This window comes from Abramis brama (genome assembly GCF_963993115.1).
Source record: "Abramis brama genome assembly, chromosome: 1".
NCBI lineage: Eukaryota > Metazoa > Chordata > Actinopteri > Cypriniformes > Leuciscidae > Abramis > Abramis brama.
The window spans coordinates 17556282-17572238 of NC_139963.1; the positions used below are offsets into that span (position 1 = coordinate 17556282).

At 40.9% G+C, this 15957-nt stretch overlaps 1 protein-coding gene across 1 annotated transcript; it reads right to left on the minus strand.

Annotated features, from left to right (window-relative positions):
• Positions 1–2746: 2746 nt before the first annotated feature.
• LOC311096366 (uncharacterized protein) lies at positions 2747–4884 on the minus strand. The gene is made up of 4 exons (XM_084135449.1): positions 4684–4884; positions 4209–4340; positions 3849–3986; positions 2747–3587 (listed from the first exon to the last, which is right to left on the minus strand). The coding sequence occupies exons 1-4, from the start codon at positions 4766–4768 to the stop codon at positions 2845–2847; spliced, it is 1098 nt and encodes a 365-aa protein (XP_083991575.1). The 5' UTR covers positions 4769–4884; the 3' UTR covers positions 2747–2844.
• Positions 4885–15957: the final 11073 nt, after the last annotated feature.

Below are 15957 nucleotides of genomic sequence, written 5' to 3' on the forward strand. Positions count from 1 at the left end.
AAGAAGGTGAAAAAGAGTGAAGATTGGTTTGTGGCAGGGATCGAGGTGCTGGAGCCTGCCATCACTGCAAAACGTACCACTCTCCTTGAGCACAAGAGACAGCCTTCTGCAAGGACATTGGCTGCCTTCAGAGAGGCACGTAATAACACCAAGAGGATTGCCCGAAAGTGTGCGAACGACTACTGGCTTAAGTTGTGTAGCAATATTCAGACTTCGGCAGACTGTGGTAATATCCAAGCCATGTATGAGGGCATGAAGAAAGCGTTTGGTCCCAACGCCATCAAGACTGCTCCCCTAAAATCTACTTCCGGCGAGATCATCACAGATCGCAGAAAGAAGTTGGAGAGATGGGCTGAGCACTACCAGGAACTGTACTCAAGAGAGAACATTGTTACTGACACAGCCATTCGAAATACCATGCCTCTGCCCATCATGGAGGAGCTTGACTCGCCACCCACCATCAAGGAACTTGGGAAGGCCATCGATTCACTGGCCTGTGGGAAAGCACCAGGCAGTGATGGAATTCCACCAGAGATCATCAAGGCAGGAAAAGTGAGCTCTCTTCTCGGCCACCTCCACAACCTCCTGCTCAAATGCTGGGAAGGGGGCATCATACCCCAAGACATGCGAGGCGCTAAGATCCTCACGCTCTATAAGAACAAGGGCGATCGCAGTGACTGCAATAACTATCGTGGGATCTCCCTCCTCAGTGTTGCGGGGAAAGCCTTTGCACGTGTCATCTTTAACCGCCTACAACTGCTCGCCGATCGTGTGTACCCGGAGTGGCAATGCGGGTTCCGAGCAAAACGGTCAACAACTGACATGGTGTTCACCCTTAGGCAGCTACAGGAGAAGTACCGTGAGCAGAGACGTCCCCTGTTCCTTGCCTTTATAGACCTGACCAAGGCGTTCGGCATGGTCAGTCGGACTGGCCTTTTCACTCTCCTACACAGGATTGGATGCCCCCCCAAGCTCTTGAAGCTGATTATATCATTTCATGAGAACACGATGGGCACAGTCCAGTATGGTGAGTCATCCTCAGACCCCTTCCCAATCAGGTGTGGTGTGAAGCAGGGGTGTGTCCTGGCGCCAACACTCTTTGGCATGTTCTTCTCCCTGCTCCTGCGCTATGCCTTCTGCAACTCCGAAGACGGGATCTTCCTCCATACTAGGAGTGATGGGAACCTCTTCAACCTCGCCCGCCTCAGAGCAAAGACTAAGGTCCGCAGGGTACTCATACGGGAGATGTTGTTTGCAGATGACGCTGCTCTTGCTGCACACACTGAGGGTGCCCTCCAGTGACTTATCACTTGCTTTGCAGATGTATGGACAGAGTTTGGCCTTGCCATCAGCCTCAAGATGTCAACACCATTCCTGCAATCACTATCGGCGACCACACCCTGGAGGTAGTGGAGAATTTCACCTACCTTGGCTCCACCATCTGCAGCAACCTATCCCTGGATACCGAGCTCAACATAAGGATAGGCAAAGCAGCCACCGCCATGGCTCGACTAGCAAAGAGGGCTTGGGACAACACTCTGTTGACACTCAAAACAAAACTGAAGGTGTACCAAGCATGCGTCTTGAGCACGCTCCTATATGGCAGTGAAGCTTGGACTCTATATTCTCGCCAAGAGCAAAGACTGAATGCCTTTCATATGCGCTGCCTCAGACGACTCCTGAGCATCACCTGGCAGGATCGTATCACAAACATAGCCATCCTGGCTCAGGCAGGTATGCCAAGTATGTTCACCATCCTTACACAGAGGCGACTGCGCTGGCTTGGCCACCTGTGCAGAATGGATGACGGTCGTACCCCAAAGGACGTTCTGTACGGGGAGCTTGCCACAGGAACACGACCAACTGGACGGCCAACCCTGCGCTACAAGGACGCCTGCAAGCGAGACTTGAAAGCGTGCAGCATCTGCCCAGCTGATTTGGAAGCAGTGACATCGGACCGCGAAAACTGGCGATCCACCGTTAAGACTGGTGTCCTTCTAGCCGAAGAAAAAAGAGCAATGCAGTGGGAGGAGAAGAGGACCCGCCGGCAGCAAAGCGTTCAGCCTGCCCCCACTGCTTACACTTGCAGCAAGTGCCAGCAGTGCTGTCGCTCCCGTATCGGACTCTACAGTCATAGCAGAGTCTGCAACCAAACCACAGACTGACCTGGGTGCAGATTCTAAACCATTGTCTCTCAAAGACAGAAGGATGCCAAAATACAGGACTAGGTAAAGCAATAAAAAAGGATTGCAACTTGAAATTGGTGACTTGAGAAAAAAAATTAAACCACATACAAACCTTCCATTTTTCAACAGACCCTACTTTGTGTGAATACCAGATTTTGTTAAATCCAATCTAACTTAGTCGCTACTGAGTCCATATGCGGTCCTAACAATGATTTGAACTGATCACTTGATTTATCAGTGGTTGGGGAATTAACGTAGGTTTTCTTTTAACCTTTGTTTTCCTGACAGTACTCCCCTGACAAAGAGGATAAACCTCAACATGAACTAAAAGCTGTTAACCTTCCCTGATTGAGCAGAGGATAAATTTTCCCTTACTATAAAGAGAACGACTCTGGCATTGCAGAGGATAACGTTAACACAACCTTCCCTGATTAGACAGGATAAACCAACTTCCTTGACTACACAGAGGATGAAACACCTGTTGACAGAGGATAACATGTATCCACAGAAATGGAGATGTATTTTTTTGTACCAAAAACTCCAATCAAGCAAAATCACTTCATTAAACAAGATTTATTTGATGATAAACAGGGAACATTCAATACAAATAAAGCACTGAAATAATCTGTAAGAGAACTTGAGTTCGGCAAAATCAATGTCACGATTTACATTGCCCATCATGGTGATTGAGACCGTCATGACTGCCGTGGTGATCGCGACAGCCGTGGCCATTGTGGTGACCGTGACCAGCCCACTCAGGCCCATTCATACCGCCAAGAGGCGGTTTGGCCACAGGCTTCACTGCAAGCTTCGGCGGTTGGGCCACAGGCTTCAGCAGTTGCGTCGCAGGCTTCACTGCAGGCTTCAGCAGTTGGGCCACACGCTTCGGCGGTTGGGCCACAGGATTCGGCGGTTGGGCCACAGGCATCACTGCAGGCTTCGGCAGTTGGGCCGCAGGCATCACTGCAGGCTTCGGCGGTTTGGCCGCAGGCGTCACTGCAGGCTTCGGAGGTTGGGCCGCAGGCGTCACTGCAGGCTTCGGAGGTTGGGCCGCAGGCGTCGGCGGTTGGGCCGCAGGCGTCACTGCAGGCGTCGGCGGTTGGGCCGCAGGCGTCACTGCAGGCGTCGGCGGTTGGGCCGCAGGCGTCACTGCAGGCGTCACTGCAGGCGTCGGCGGTTGGGCCCCAGGCGTCACTGCAGGCGTCGGCGGTTGGGCCGCAGGCGTCACTGCAGGCTTCGGCGGTTGGGCCGCAGGCGTCACTGCAGGCTTCGGCGGTTGGGCCGCAGGCGTCACTGCAGGCTTCGGCGGTTGGGCCGCAGGCTTCAGCAGTTGCGTCGCAGGCTTCACTGCAGGCTTCAGCAGTTGGGCCACACGCTTCGGCGGTTGGGCCGCAGGCTTCACTGCAGGGATACAGATAGTAATCTTTAGTCTGTCCTTTCAGTGGCATTCAGCACAAAACGCAAATCATGAACAACAAGTGTTACACAGTGAATTGTATTTTAAATAACCATCATCTTTATTAATTTTGTAAAGCTATTCTGTGAAACTGTGACACTACTAGTATATAAAAAGACACTATTGTATATAAAAAGACAAGGGGGGTGGGGGGGGGCTGACCCAAACACTCCATAACTAGATAACTCCATAACTAATACAACTACCTGTATATGGAGCCATACACTGATGTCCACATCCATTGCTGCAACATTTCTCATTGTCCGGACAGTCACTGTCATAGTAACACAGCTTGGCACAATTTCCTCCTCCAGTTTTGGTACTTGGACACACTCCTGGCTTGGCTATGAAGACGCATGACAGAAAACATCACTGAATGCTGAAGGTCTCATTTACGGTTTGAATATAAATTATATAGTTCCAACATCAAAGTTTCATTTTTTAGTTCAACGTGTTACTTGCAGTTTCTTTGCAATTATTTGTGAAGTTTACTAGCAATGTCTGAGTGAAAATTTTCAGGGTTTCTTTTGGGAGACTTCTAGCATCCATCATTAATTGAAACTCACTGAAGACAGGCGGCACACACGCTGACCCACAGGGAAATTGACAGCATTTATGTCCTCCAGAGCAGTCTCTATCAGAAGTACATCCTCGTTGAGACGGCACCACCGTCAGCGTCGCCGGACACTGACCAGACTCTACAGAAGAGGATTGTTAAAGGGACCAGGGAGTATTTTAACTGTTTCAGCATTTAGAAGTCAGGGGTTTTGAAATATAGGTCTCAAACTTGAAAATATGCATGCATTTATCTGCTTAAAATCAAGAATAAATTCCATTTATCACTAAACTGTCAATCAGTTTTAAAGACAGAGTAGTGGGGTGTGTAATAAGCACAACGCAGATAGACAGTTAATGTGCTTTTCATAAATTTACTATTGCGACTAAATGTACTGTAGCAATGTTCAAAAGAAGTCATATTTTGTAAGGCACTTGTTTACACATTTCTTCAGACTGTGTAATGAAGCTAAAAGATCTTCTCACCTGCGACTCCAGCGAGTGTTGTGCACAACCATGTAAACAGGCACAATAAAACAACTCTCAAGGAGCAGTACACTCGAGCTGTCATCCTCTCGACCTGTGATCTCACAATGAGCTCTGCTGGAAAACACGCTGAATTAGTCAGTCAGGAGAACAGTGAGGCACTGAAAACGTGCTGCTGAATCCCACAACATAAATCACTGTATAAAAGTTTCTGAAAAGGTCGTTTTTAAAGATCCAAGGAGGTCTGGGTAACTCCAACCCTGATTAAACACACCTGACTGTAACTTTCTAGCAGCCTCATCTTGAAGACCTTGATTAGCTTGTTCAGGTGTGTTTGATTAGGTTTGGAGGAGCGGAGCTATGATGCTTATAATAAAGTGATAAAAGTTGCAAATGTTAGGGTTATAGGGGTAGGGTTTTATCACTTAGGGTTAAGTGATAAAACCAGTTGCAAATGTTGTACAAAATAGGCCTACACATACCATACTCATCTTTGCACCAATAAAATGTGCAACACGTTATGTTTTTACTACCAAATTATATGTATCTAATTAATTTACATTATAGTGGAACGTTTACCTCCACATCTCGTGATTTCAGGGGCACATGAGTTCCTGAACATATACTGTACATGATGGGATACTTAATAATGAGAGTGAAGGGCTGTTTAACTTTTTTTTAAATATAACTCTGATTGTATTCGTCTGAAAGAAGAATGTCATTTACACCTAGGATGGCTTGAGGGTGAGTAAATCTTGGGTTAATTTTAATTTTTTGGTGAACTATACCTTTAAGACATGGGACAGTCTTCTCAATTCTTATTTTTGCATCCTCATTTCCTCGCGTCCCAGCTCCACCCCATGTAGGATGTGAGGGAAGGACGCAAGGAAAGAAAAGGGGGACGGAGGAATCGAGGGGTGATCCAAGATGGCAGCCTGTGTGGTCGCAGTTTCATGCAGCTGATTCAATTTTACTTTCCATCCCCTATATTTTAACTCTATTTAAACCCGGACAGATCATATCGCTCGATTATGCATTAGGCCATTTTCTGTTTTGTTTAGGCGGAGTAACTTGTTTTTTACGTTAGTTTAATTTCCTCCTTAAGTTGGCGATCTTTAACTGAACTCTTGAACGCACATGGAAACCCAAGATAGCACGATGAAATGCAAAGGAAAAAATAAGAATTCTACCTCCAAGTTGCTTACGGAAGAGATGGAATTAGATGTTCCTGTCGCTGTTGGTGAATCTGCTGCACACATCGAGGTCCCAGCAAACACAGAATGTTGGCACAACGTAGCCAACCGTCTAACAACGTTTTATCAACATGGCCAAAAAGTTGCTATAAATACGTTGTGTGGTGAAGGTTGTTACCGCGTTGTCACAATGTTGACATTAAACCATCGTTCAGGGCCATTGCTTAAGGTTGTGCCAATGGTGTCTGGACAACCACTGGACTACATAATGTACTCGTCACTGCCCTGAAGCACGAAAATCAGCCTTTTAAATCCCAACCACCTGTTGGGCTCATTGTGTTGTCTCATTCTTCATCGAGCAAGGATACGTGAGAATTGCGTTTAATTTATCCTACCTCAGCTATCAAACACAACCAACTACTTTAATTTCTAATGTGATTAATGTAGCCTCGCTTGCACTGTTTAGTTTGTCATTTTATTTTCTCATTCGTTTCTTTGCCCCTCTGGATTTGTGGATGTTTCCCCGGTTACCGACCTTTATCGGCCGGCTTTCGGCTACTGTCTGCCATACAGACAAGGTTTTGTTCATTATGTTCTGATCTGCCTTTGCTTTTTATGTTTTATTTAGGCTAGGCCTAAATTTGTATATTCGTTTATTTTGTTTTTTTCTTTTTTCACAAATGTATTACTTTTGGAAGTGCAATTTGATTACCATATTATGCAGTTTTAATAAAGTTGAATTAACAAAACCTTCTGTCATTTTTACTCTTCAAAGTGTAGCCTACACTTGCAGGTGTTGATAGCCCCATTCGATAATAATATAGATAAACAATAAATGATAAAAAGTATATAATTATCTAACAAAATGCTAAATGGGCGATATGGCAGCATAAAAATATTGTCAGAACGTCGTCTCTCAGTTGCTGAATGTCGCGCAACAGCGTTGCTACAGCCCTGTCGCGTCTTATAATTCTACGTTGTTACAGTGTTGCGAGCATGTAGACAGTGACGTTGCCATAGCAGAAATGCAACGTGCCAGAGACGTTGCCACAACGTAAATGTGTTTGCGGGGGTAGACCATCAATATGGCCAAAAAAATCCAGTTGTCACCCGGTCTGAAAGCCCAAGTCTCGAGATCGTACATGACTCCGACCTAGATACGCCTGTGAAACCTCAACAAAAGAAATCTCGAGGCGAAATTTCCTTGACGGAATTGCAAGATAATGTCATTGACGCATTGACATCCAGGATTAAAGAAAGTGCAAACGGCAAAAGTGCAAAAATGATTACCAGCAAAACGGTGAGCATTGAGGGCCTTAAGAAATCAACTGACTTTGGGTTTGAAGAAGTAAACACTGTAAAAACAGACTTGAAGAGCTGCAAAACTACCACCAATTTAAACAGCACCAAAATCCACGAACTTGAGCAAAGACTGAACGATGCCGAGCGCTATCAGCGGAGATGGAACCTCCGACTGTACGGTATTCCTGAACATTCTAATGAGAATATAAAGCAAAAAGTCATCGGCGTCTGTGTCTCAGTTGTTCCCGACTCAAACTTTCCTTTCAAAGAGGACATAGATGTTGTGCATCGACTGGGAAAGCTGAATGAGCAGGCCAATAGACCAAGACCAGTTATCATTCGCTTAGTAAGAAGATCTACGTGGGACCTGATCTGGCGGCAGGCCAAGCAATCTGAATATCTGATTATCTGAGGAATCACAAGCTGAGATTCACAGAAGATTTGTCTCAAGCAGATAAGTCGCTGAGGATGAGGAGGTGGCCATTGATCGAAGCTGCTAGGAAGGAAGGAAAGCGTGCGTTCTTTGTCGGTGTGTGCGTATTCATCGATGGGAAAGAGGTGCAGTCACCCACGTGAAATCAAGTGGTTTTCATCTTGCGTCATATGAACACTTTCCCTTCTGACCTGTTCTAAGCCAACTTGTAAGTTTGCGCTAAGGCTTATTACTTGCCTAATGCAAGTTAATTGCGGGTGAATGTTTTCTATAGTTTCATAACCGGGTTTATTATTATTTTATTTTATTTCAAAGGGGATGGAAGTTTTTCTAAAACTGTTCCTGTTTCTTTTGTTCATCATATATTCATGTCGTTTTCGTTAGTTACACTTTAATGTCAGGGGTTTAAGGTTTAATGTTAAGCGTAAAGCTTTGTTTTTATTTGCTAAACAGCAGAAATGTGATTTTTGTTTTTTTCAAGAAATTCATTCAACTCCTAAAGATGTACACTTCTGGAAAGCTCAATGGGGTAATGATGTATGGTTTGCTCATGGGTCTGAGCGTACAGCTGCATGGTGTTGCAATTTAAAAAAAACTAATTTTCTGAGGACATTTTATTTTCTGAGGGGTATCCCCTTGGTCATTTCATTATTTTAGTTATTAAATTTGATATGGTGACTATAATTATTATAAATTTTTATGGGTACAATTCTAAAATTGAAAATGATGCTCTACTCAAAAAGTTAGAGAGTCGTATTACACACTGTTTATCTAAATTCCCAAATTCACTTGTTATTATAGGAGGAGATTTTAATATCACCTTAGACAACTCCCTTGACCGATGGCCACCTTGCAGTGTAAATTATCATAACTCCACACTAAAGGCCTATTAATGAGAGACCTATCCTTGAGGGGGAGAGTACTGATCACAAAGGCAGAGGGCATCTCGAGACTTACATATGCAGCGCTCTCCTTAGCAGTTAATGATAATACTTGTAAAATTATTGATAAAATGCTGTTTGACTACTTATGGAAAAATAATATGGAAGGCATTTTCTGCCAAATTTAAATAAATAAATTAAATGATTAAAATGAAAATTAAAACCAGATTAACGATTTCATTACAGAAAACTGTACGCAAAAAATGTGACAAAATTGAGAATGAAATTAAATGATTTAATTTTCACAGCATTATCCCTGTCAAATTGAAAAATAAAATGCAATTGGTGATTTCACATTTCATTTTCACTACAGTCTCGAGGCAAGACTGCCAATATTAAAATGAAAAGCCACATAGTGACACAATTCAAATACAAATGTAAATTTTCGTTTTCATTTTAATTCCTCTTTTATTTCACAGTTTTCATTTTCGTTTTCATTTTCAAAGACAACCTGCATGCAAATTCTATGTTAATGAGTGGGTGTGGCTTATTCTAGTAATGGCGCTGAGACACGCCTTCTGTAAAGCTAGAATTCATAACCTAGTTATGATGTTAGACTCAGACTAGACCATAATCGACGATGAGGTTCATTCATGTATTAGGCTGTTTTGGAAATTCAACTATTTGGGTGTACAGAAGTCTTAGTAACACAATTTCTACAACAATTATAGCCAGACATTAATACCCACTGGCTTTAACCGAGGACCTCGGCCAATGTTTCATATTCGCGTCGTGCCTAACAACGCCCTTCAGCCGTGACTTATTCAGATACAGCACTAGCCTAGAGTACCTTATTGCTTTTATAAAACGGTTACTACGCAATACAAATATTAATCCCGAAACATATGTATCTATGCAACTTTCATGAAGTAAAATGAATCACTAAAAGCCAATTCCTTCCGCTGGAGAAAAAAAAATAGTCCCTGACCATAAAGCAACAGAAGAAGTTACATTATTTCTCCATTAGATGGAGACAAAGACTGTCTTAATGAGTGAGTCAGTCAGTCAGTAGAGAAGACTTTTGAAATGACTCAAACTTGTGATCACAGAGAAGAAAGACGCAACTGACATTACTATAGGCACGGACAACCCCTATTAACTGTTAAAAGTACAAGATATCACACCGGACATTCAAACGGATTTTTTATTATGAATATAGGACTGACCTTTAGGAAAATGCTATATCTAGCCTACTGTAAATGCAGGTACACTCGCTTTCTCGATCTCATCCAGAAGTTGTTACTGGAAATGCAAATCAGCATTGTGATTCTCTTTGTACACAAACTTAAAATAACCAAAAGACACGTAACAGTTAAACAGCGGACAGATACAGGCTAGTGCTGTATCTGAATAAGTCACGGCTGAAGGGCGTTGTTAGGCATGACGCGAATATGAAACATTGGCCGAGGTTCTCGGTTAAAGCTAGCGGGTATTAATGTCTGGCTATAATTGTTGTAGAAACTGTGTCACTAAGACCTTTGTACACCCAAATAGTTGAATTTCCAAAACAGCCTAATACATGAATGAACCTCATCGTCGATTATGGTCTAGTCTGAGTCTAACATCATAACTAACATGGTCAGGCTGGTTGTTTCCACTAACAGATTTCGCCATATCTCGTCATCTCGATTACAATATAATCACATCTAAATAATTTCGTTTCACACATTCAACTCATGCACATGGGACGTCGACGACTTCACTTTACAGAAGGCGTGCCTCTAGCGCCGTTACTAGAATAAGCCACACCCACTCATTAACATAGAATTTGCATGCAGGTTGTCTTTGAAAATGAAAACGAAAATGAAAACTGTGAAATAAAAGAGAAATTAAAATGAAAACGAAAATTTACATTTGTATTTGAATTGTGTCACTATTATTGCGTGAGCTTTACTAAAGAGCATTGTAAAAACTGTATTTGTAGTTTCTTTTTCACGTTTGGCTTTTCATTTTAATATTGGCAGTCTTGCCTCGAGACTGTAGTGAAAATGAAATGTGAAATCACCAATTGCATTTTATTTTTCAATTTGACAGTGATAATGCTGTGAAAATTAAATCATTTAATTTCATTCTCAATTTTGTCACATTTTTTGCGTACAGTTTTCTGTAATGAAATCGTTAATCTGGTTTTAATTTTCATTTTAATCATTTAATTTATTTATTTAAATTTGGCAGAAAATGCTTTCCATAAAATAAAACCCATTATATATATAAAAAAAATCTGTGGCTATGAACTCAACTGAAAATGGAGGCCTGAACTTCTTAGATTTTACCACCCTTAATCACACCTTCAAAGTTAACTGGATTAAGCAATTCCTTAAAAAAACAACATCTATCTGGAATATTATACCTCACTTTATCTTTTCACAAGTTGGTGGTCTCCAATTTCTTTTGCTTTGTGACTACAATATTACCAAGCTTCCTTTAAAACTGTCTAACTTTCATAAACAAATGCTTCTTTCCTGGAATTTAATCTATAAACACAATTTCTCTCCAAACAGGTGCTTTATGGAATAATAAGCACATTATATATAAATCTAAATCTTTATTTTTTATGAATTGGTTTGGTAATGATATAAATTTTGTTAGACAACTGTATAACAATGAAGGTCTTATGTTGACCTACTCTGAATTCCTTTCTAAATATAATATTCCAGTTACTCCTAAGGACTTTGCTGTGGTTATGGATGCTGTTCCTTCTGGTCTAAGCATGCTTCTTAAAAATACCTGTCCTCTGCTCTCTCCATACTCGTTGGATCCTGCTGATACTGAAGTAGGCCATATCTGTTTCTCTCTTTCCTGCATTAAAAATAATAATCGCTGTGCACGGGCTTTGTTCCAAAGGGATATTGTCTCCAGACCTGCTATTATATCATTTTGGAATGGTTGTGCTGATGATCTGTTATGGAATAAAATCTGGAAACTTCCTCACAAATATTTAATCACATTAATAATTTTCCATTTTACCTTAAATTATACATTTACAAGGTCACATTGTAAAGTGTACATGGTTATTAAACACAGTATCAATTACACTGAACATCTTTATTTATACACAACGGTCTCTGTCTCTATTGTGGAGCAGAGGGACATCTTCTTTCAACCTGTCCTGTGAGACCAGTCAAGTCAAGTCATGAAGATCCGTCAGAGAATCCAGCAGAGACAGAAAGATCTTCATCAGCTGAGAGAGGCTGTGGAGTCTCATAAGGTGAGTCTGGAGAAGAAGAGAAGTGCGAGTCGTCTCAGTTTGGACTCACTGAACTCACTGTGTGATTGTGATGTGTGTGTAACAGCGCTCTGCACACACAGCAGTGGAGGACAGTGAGAAGATCTTCACTGAGATCATCCGCTCCATTGAGAGAAGCCGCTCTGAGGCGACACAGCGGATCAGAGATCAGGAAAAGACTGCAGTGAGTCGCGCTGAAGAACGACTGGAGCGACTGGAGCAGGAGATCAATGATCTGAGGAGGAGAGACGCTGAGCTGGAGCAGCTTTCACACACATACCATCACATCCATTTCCTCTATCCAGGAAGGAGGAGACGCCAGCCAATGAACCCGGGAAACCCCTTTTACACCAACAAAGGGAATCCCCAAAAGGAATGCAAAGACAAGCAAGTAGCCTCCAGACTCTTAAGCTGAACTGGTGCATAGATATAGATTTAATAACCCGCCTAAGAAACGATAGAAGGGTTAAATTAATGATTGATGGTTCGTTCAGGTCATGTCTTATAAGTGCATACTTGGGATTTCATAATCTCACTCTTAAAACTCATTTTTTCCTCACTCTCTTTCTTTCTGCAACTCGTATGAATGTGTGTGCGTGTGTTTGATATTAGTTTTATGTGTTAGAATAATCAATAAAGTCTTGTTTGTATTTTAAAGAGAAGTGTTACTTGTGTTATGTGCTTATGAATTTAATGTCTTAAACTGCTGAGCTAAGTTACCTTGCTAATAAATAGTGTTTCTCTTTGGATATTTATATCCGCTGCAGAGCTGATAGTTATGGCCGGTTCAAATGAACGCTGGACGAGTCATTTGCATGGCCATAATAAGTGATTCTTTCGAATTCCCTATATAAATTAATTACTAATTCCTTTGAGCTAAATTGACCTGTCAGAATCACTACATTTACACTATTTATTGCTATATTAAGCACCAACACTTCAAAACAATTATATTTGAAACTAGACTTCTTAGTAATTCTGAAAATATGACTATAAATTACAGCAAAACCTCCCCCTTTGCCTTTCAGGGGCCTCATTTATAACCGTTGCGTACGCACAAAACAGGCCCTGAAAGAGGCGTATATGCCACTTCCGACGCATAAGTTGTGATTTATAAAAACAAACTTGACGGGAAAATTTGCGCACCTGCACGCAAACTCTGACCCATGCGTACGAACGTTTTGGAGATGGAGCAGTTTGGCGACACCGATGGTGAGCTGGAGATTAGTGTCTTTTTCATCCTATTCAGAAATAGTATGGGTGTTTTGGTAGTATTTGATTTGATTTCAACCTCTTATAAACATAAAAAGACGTTATAGCTCGCTGCCGCATCACAAATCGAGAATCCATAATATTTTTCTTTATATTCTAAACATTTTCAGACCTTTTTTTCTCATAACATTTAATTAGTGTTATCTTTTGAACTCTTGGCATGAAAACAAACTGATGTTTCTACCAGTCTTTCATGATTTTTCATGTTTATTTCTATTTCAAAATAAAGGCCAAACACGCCTAATGAATATGAAATATTCTTGTTGCAAATTGATAAATTACTGCTCTTCTGTAATTTATTTTAAAAAACAGCCACCAAATATGAAAACTGAAAACTGAAAAAATATAGAGATTGTAAGCTTTCAAATGATATATAGTTTGTCAATATTACTTTAGGTGTTTACTAAGATATTATTGTTCTAAATATATATGGGCAAACGTGCCACCTGTGGGACGGTGACAGTTAACGGGATAACATAATATAGTCCCAATGTCCTCAAACGAGTGCTTCACATTTACTGATGTCCTAGAGTGATACTATTACTAAAATATGTCAAATTTGAATCCCCATATAATGATAGAGACAGTATTGTACATAAATACATTTGTTACATTCATATAATTTGAATAGATTTTTTTACCTGGGTCATTTTTCTTTCGGGAACTGGTGTAGAAGTGTTTTGCTGATATTCCAGCCATTTTCTTCTCACTGACATTGGTGTAATGTTGTGATATCACCACAAGATGGTGTGGGCAGTGTCCCTAAATGTGGCCAACATGTCTAAGATTTACAAATTTGACTATCATTGTGTCAAGAGGCAAAAATGTAATGTCCTCATATGAGGTCGCAGGGTCTCAATGGCGGAAGGAGGCGAAACACAGGCACGAATATTAAAAAATGCACCTACAAATTTTAAATCTGAGATCTGGGCACATTTTGTTTTTTTATGAACACATTGGTAGCACGACAAGCTGGACAAGACACATGCGGTGTGTAATACCTGTCACGCTGAAATAAAAAATGTTGGGAATACGACTAACTCATGACTAAGAAATCATGTTAGACGTTTTCACCCTGAGATGCTGACGGCTGCTGGTCCCAAGGCCGACCCAGCTCAGCCAACAATAGTTCAAACAATATCAACTCTGCCGCACAACTCCGAGAAAGGCAAGAAAATAACCAGGGGCCTCATGTATAAAGACTTGACTTGCGTTGAATTCATACTAAAACATTGCGTACGGACAAAGCTGTAAATGTGCGTACGCACAAAAAAAAACAGATGTATGAATCTCTGCGTACGAAGGATCCCACGCATATTCTCTTTGTACATCTCAGTTAACGTAAAATTGAGCGCACATGCATGAGCACAACGCCCCACCCAGTCTCCTCCCTTAATTAAACTAATTTAAATATGGTAATGAGTCCACTTTGGCAAAAGAAAGCAGTAAGAAAATAGCGGCAAGAAACGAAACTTTACAGAAAGTGAATTGGAGGTGCTACTATCGGAGGTAGAAACGAAAAAAAAAAATTTATTTGGAACTTTGTCCTCCGGAATTAATAACAAAAGGAACAAATATGAGTGGGAGAGTTTGGCTGATGCCGTCAATGCGGTGGGATCTGAAAGTCGCACTGTAGAGTAGACTGAGTACAGTTGAGACACTTTTTGCGTTTTGATTTTTCACACAAAAATAGACATTGAAAAGAAGTGAATTTCCACATGACACGTCACATGACATTACATTAGCTTGTAGACTAAGATATTATCTATCAATAATACCCACAAGTAGTTTATATTTTCCACAATCAGCTCATAAAAATAAGGTGCTTTTTGTCTCAACTTTGTCTCAACTGTACCAATATGTGGTACAGTTGAGACAGTGCATGGTACAGTTGAGACACCCATTTCTAATGATGTGAAGGTAACTAACCATTCATTGTAAAATATAAAAAATAAAGACAAATAAAGAAAATAACAATTGGGCAACATTTTTGTTTATTCATCCATTTATATTCATTCATTTTATTTAAATTAGCACTGATTAAAATGTATAAAGCAGGAACAAGATATGTAACAATATTTAATAATAATACACAGTTTAAATATCACAAATATCAATTTTTATTTTCATTTGCGTCCTATGCTGGCTTATTACGGCGTTTAAACTGTTATCATAACACTGAACAACTAAACTATTAGTGTGTTTCCTAATAGAACTCTATCAGGGGGAACAGTAGATATGGGTCTCAACTATCCCCCGCTGGCCACCTCGCACATTTCTCTAGATTTTGCAATACCTTGCATGACACAATACCATGAAATATGCCAGTTTTTAGGGCACAGAATAAAGTTTGTGGTGATACCAGTTACGTTTAACAGTCACATAAGGATAATAAGCTATTTATTGTGGAGAGTGCATTTTGAAGTGGACGTCATATCTTTTCCCGATATCTTCGGATCGGAGATGCGTCCGTTGTTCAAATTTCCCACGATCAAAGAGGACACTAATACGCACGTGCACAGCAAAAATCACAACTTGTGCTTGCTGCGAACGCAAGTTATTTAAGGTGTCTCAACTGTACACAGCCTACCCCAATTGACCTTAAAAAGAAATGGTCTGATATAAAGGTGGACATTAAACCAAAGCTGTCATTTCCATAGACTAAGGTTTGTATCAATTTGCATATGCTTTTATATGTTCTTATTTAATTGCATAATTGATAGAATATTCCCATAAGGCTCGTGTGACAATATATGTCAATTATTTTATAAATTGCAAATTAATAGCAATGCTTCCCACGGTTGGTGGTGCGATAGACTTGTAGAACAATTCGTTGTGTAATGTTTGCAACTTCACTTCATTGCCTGTAAGAGTCGCCAACGGACAAAAACAATGAGAAATGTACGT

Bases quoted from the DNA above. Each gene is read 5' to 3' on its own strand.
- LOC311096366 (XM_084135449.1), bottom strand. From the start codon at position 4,768: ATGACAGCTCGAGTGTACTGCTCCTTGAGAGTTGTTTTATTGTGCCTG. The intron at 4,341-4,683 runs GTGAGAAGATCT...CCTCTTCTGTAG, and splicing joins AACACTCGCTGGAGTCGCAG to AGTCTGGTCAGTGTCCGGCG. The intron at 3,588-3,848 runs GTAGTTGTATTA...GTATCCCTGCAG, and splicing joins GTGTATGGCTCCATATACAG to TGAAGCCTGCGGCCCAACCG.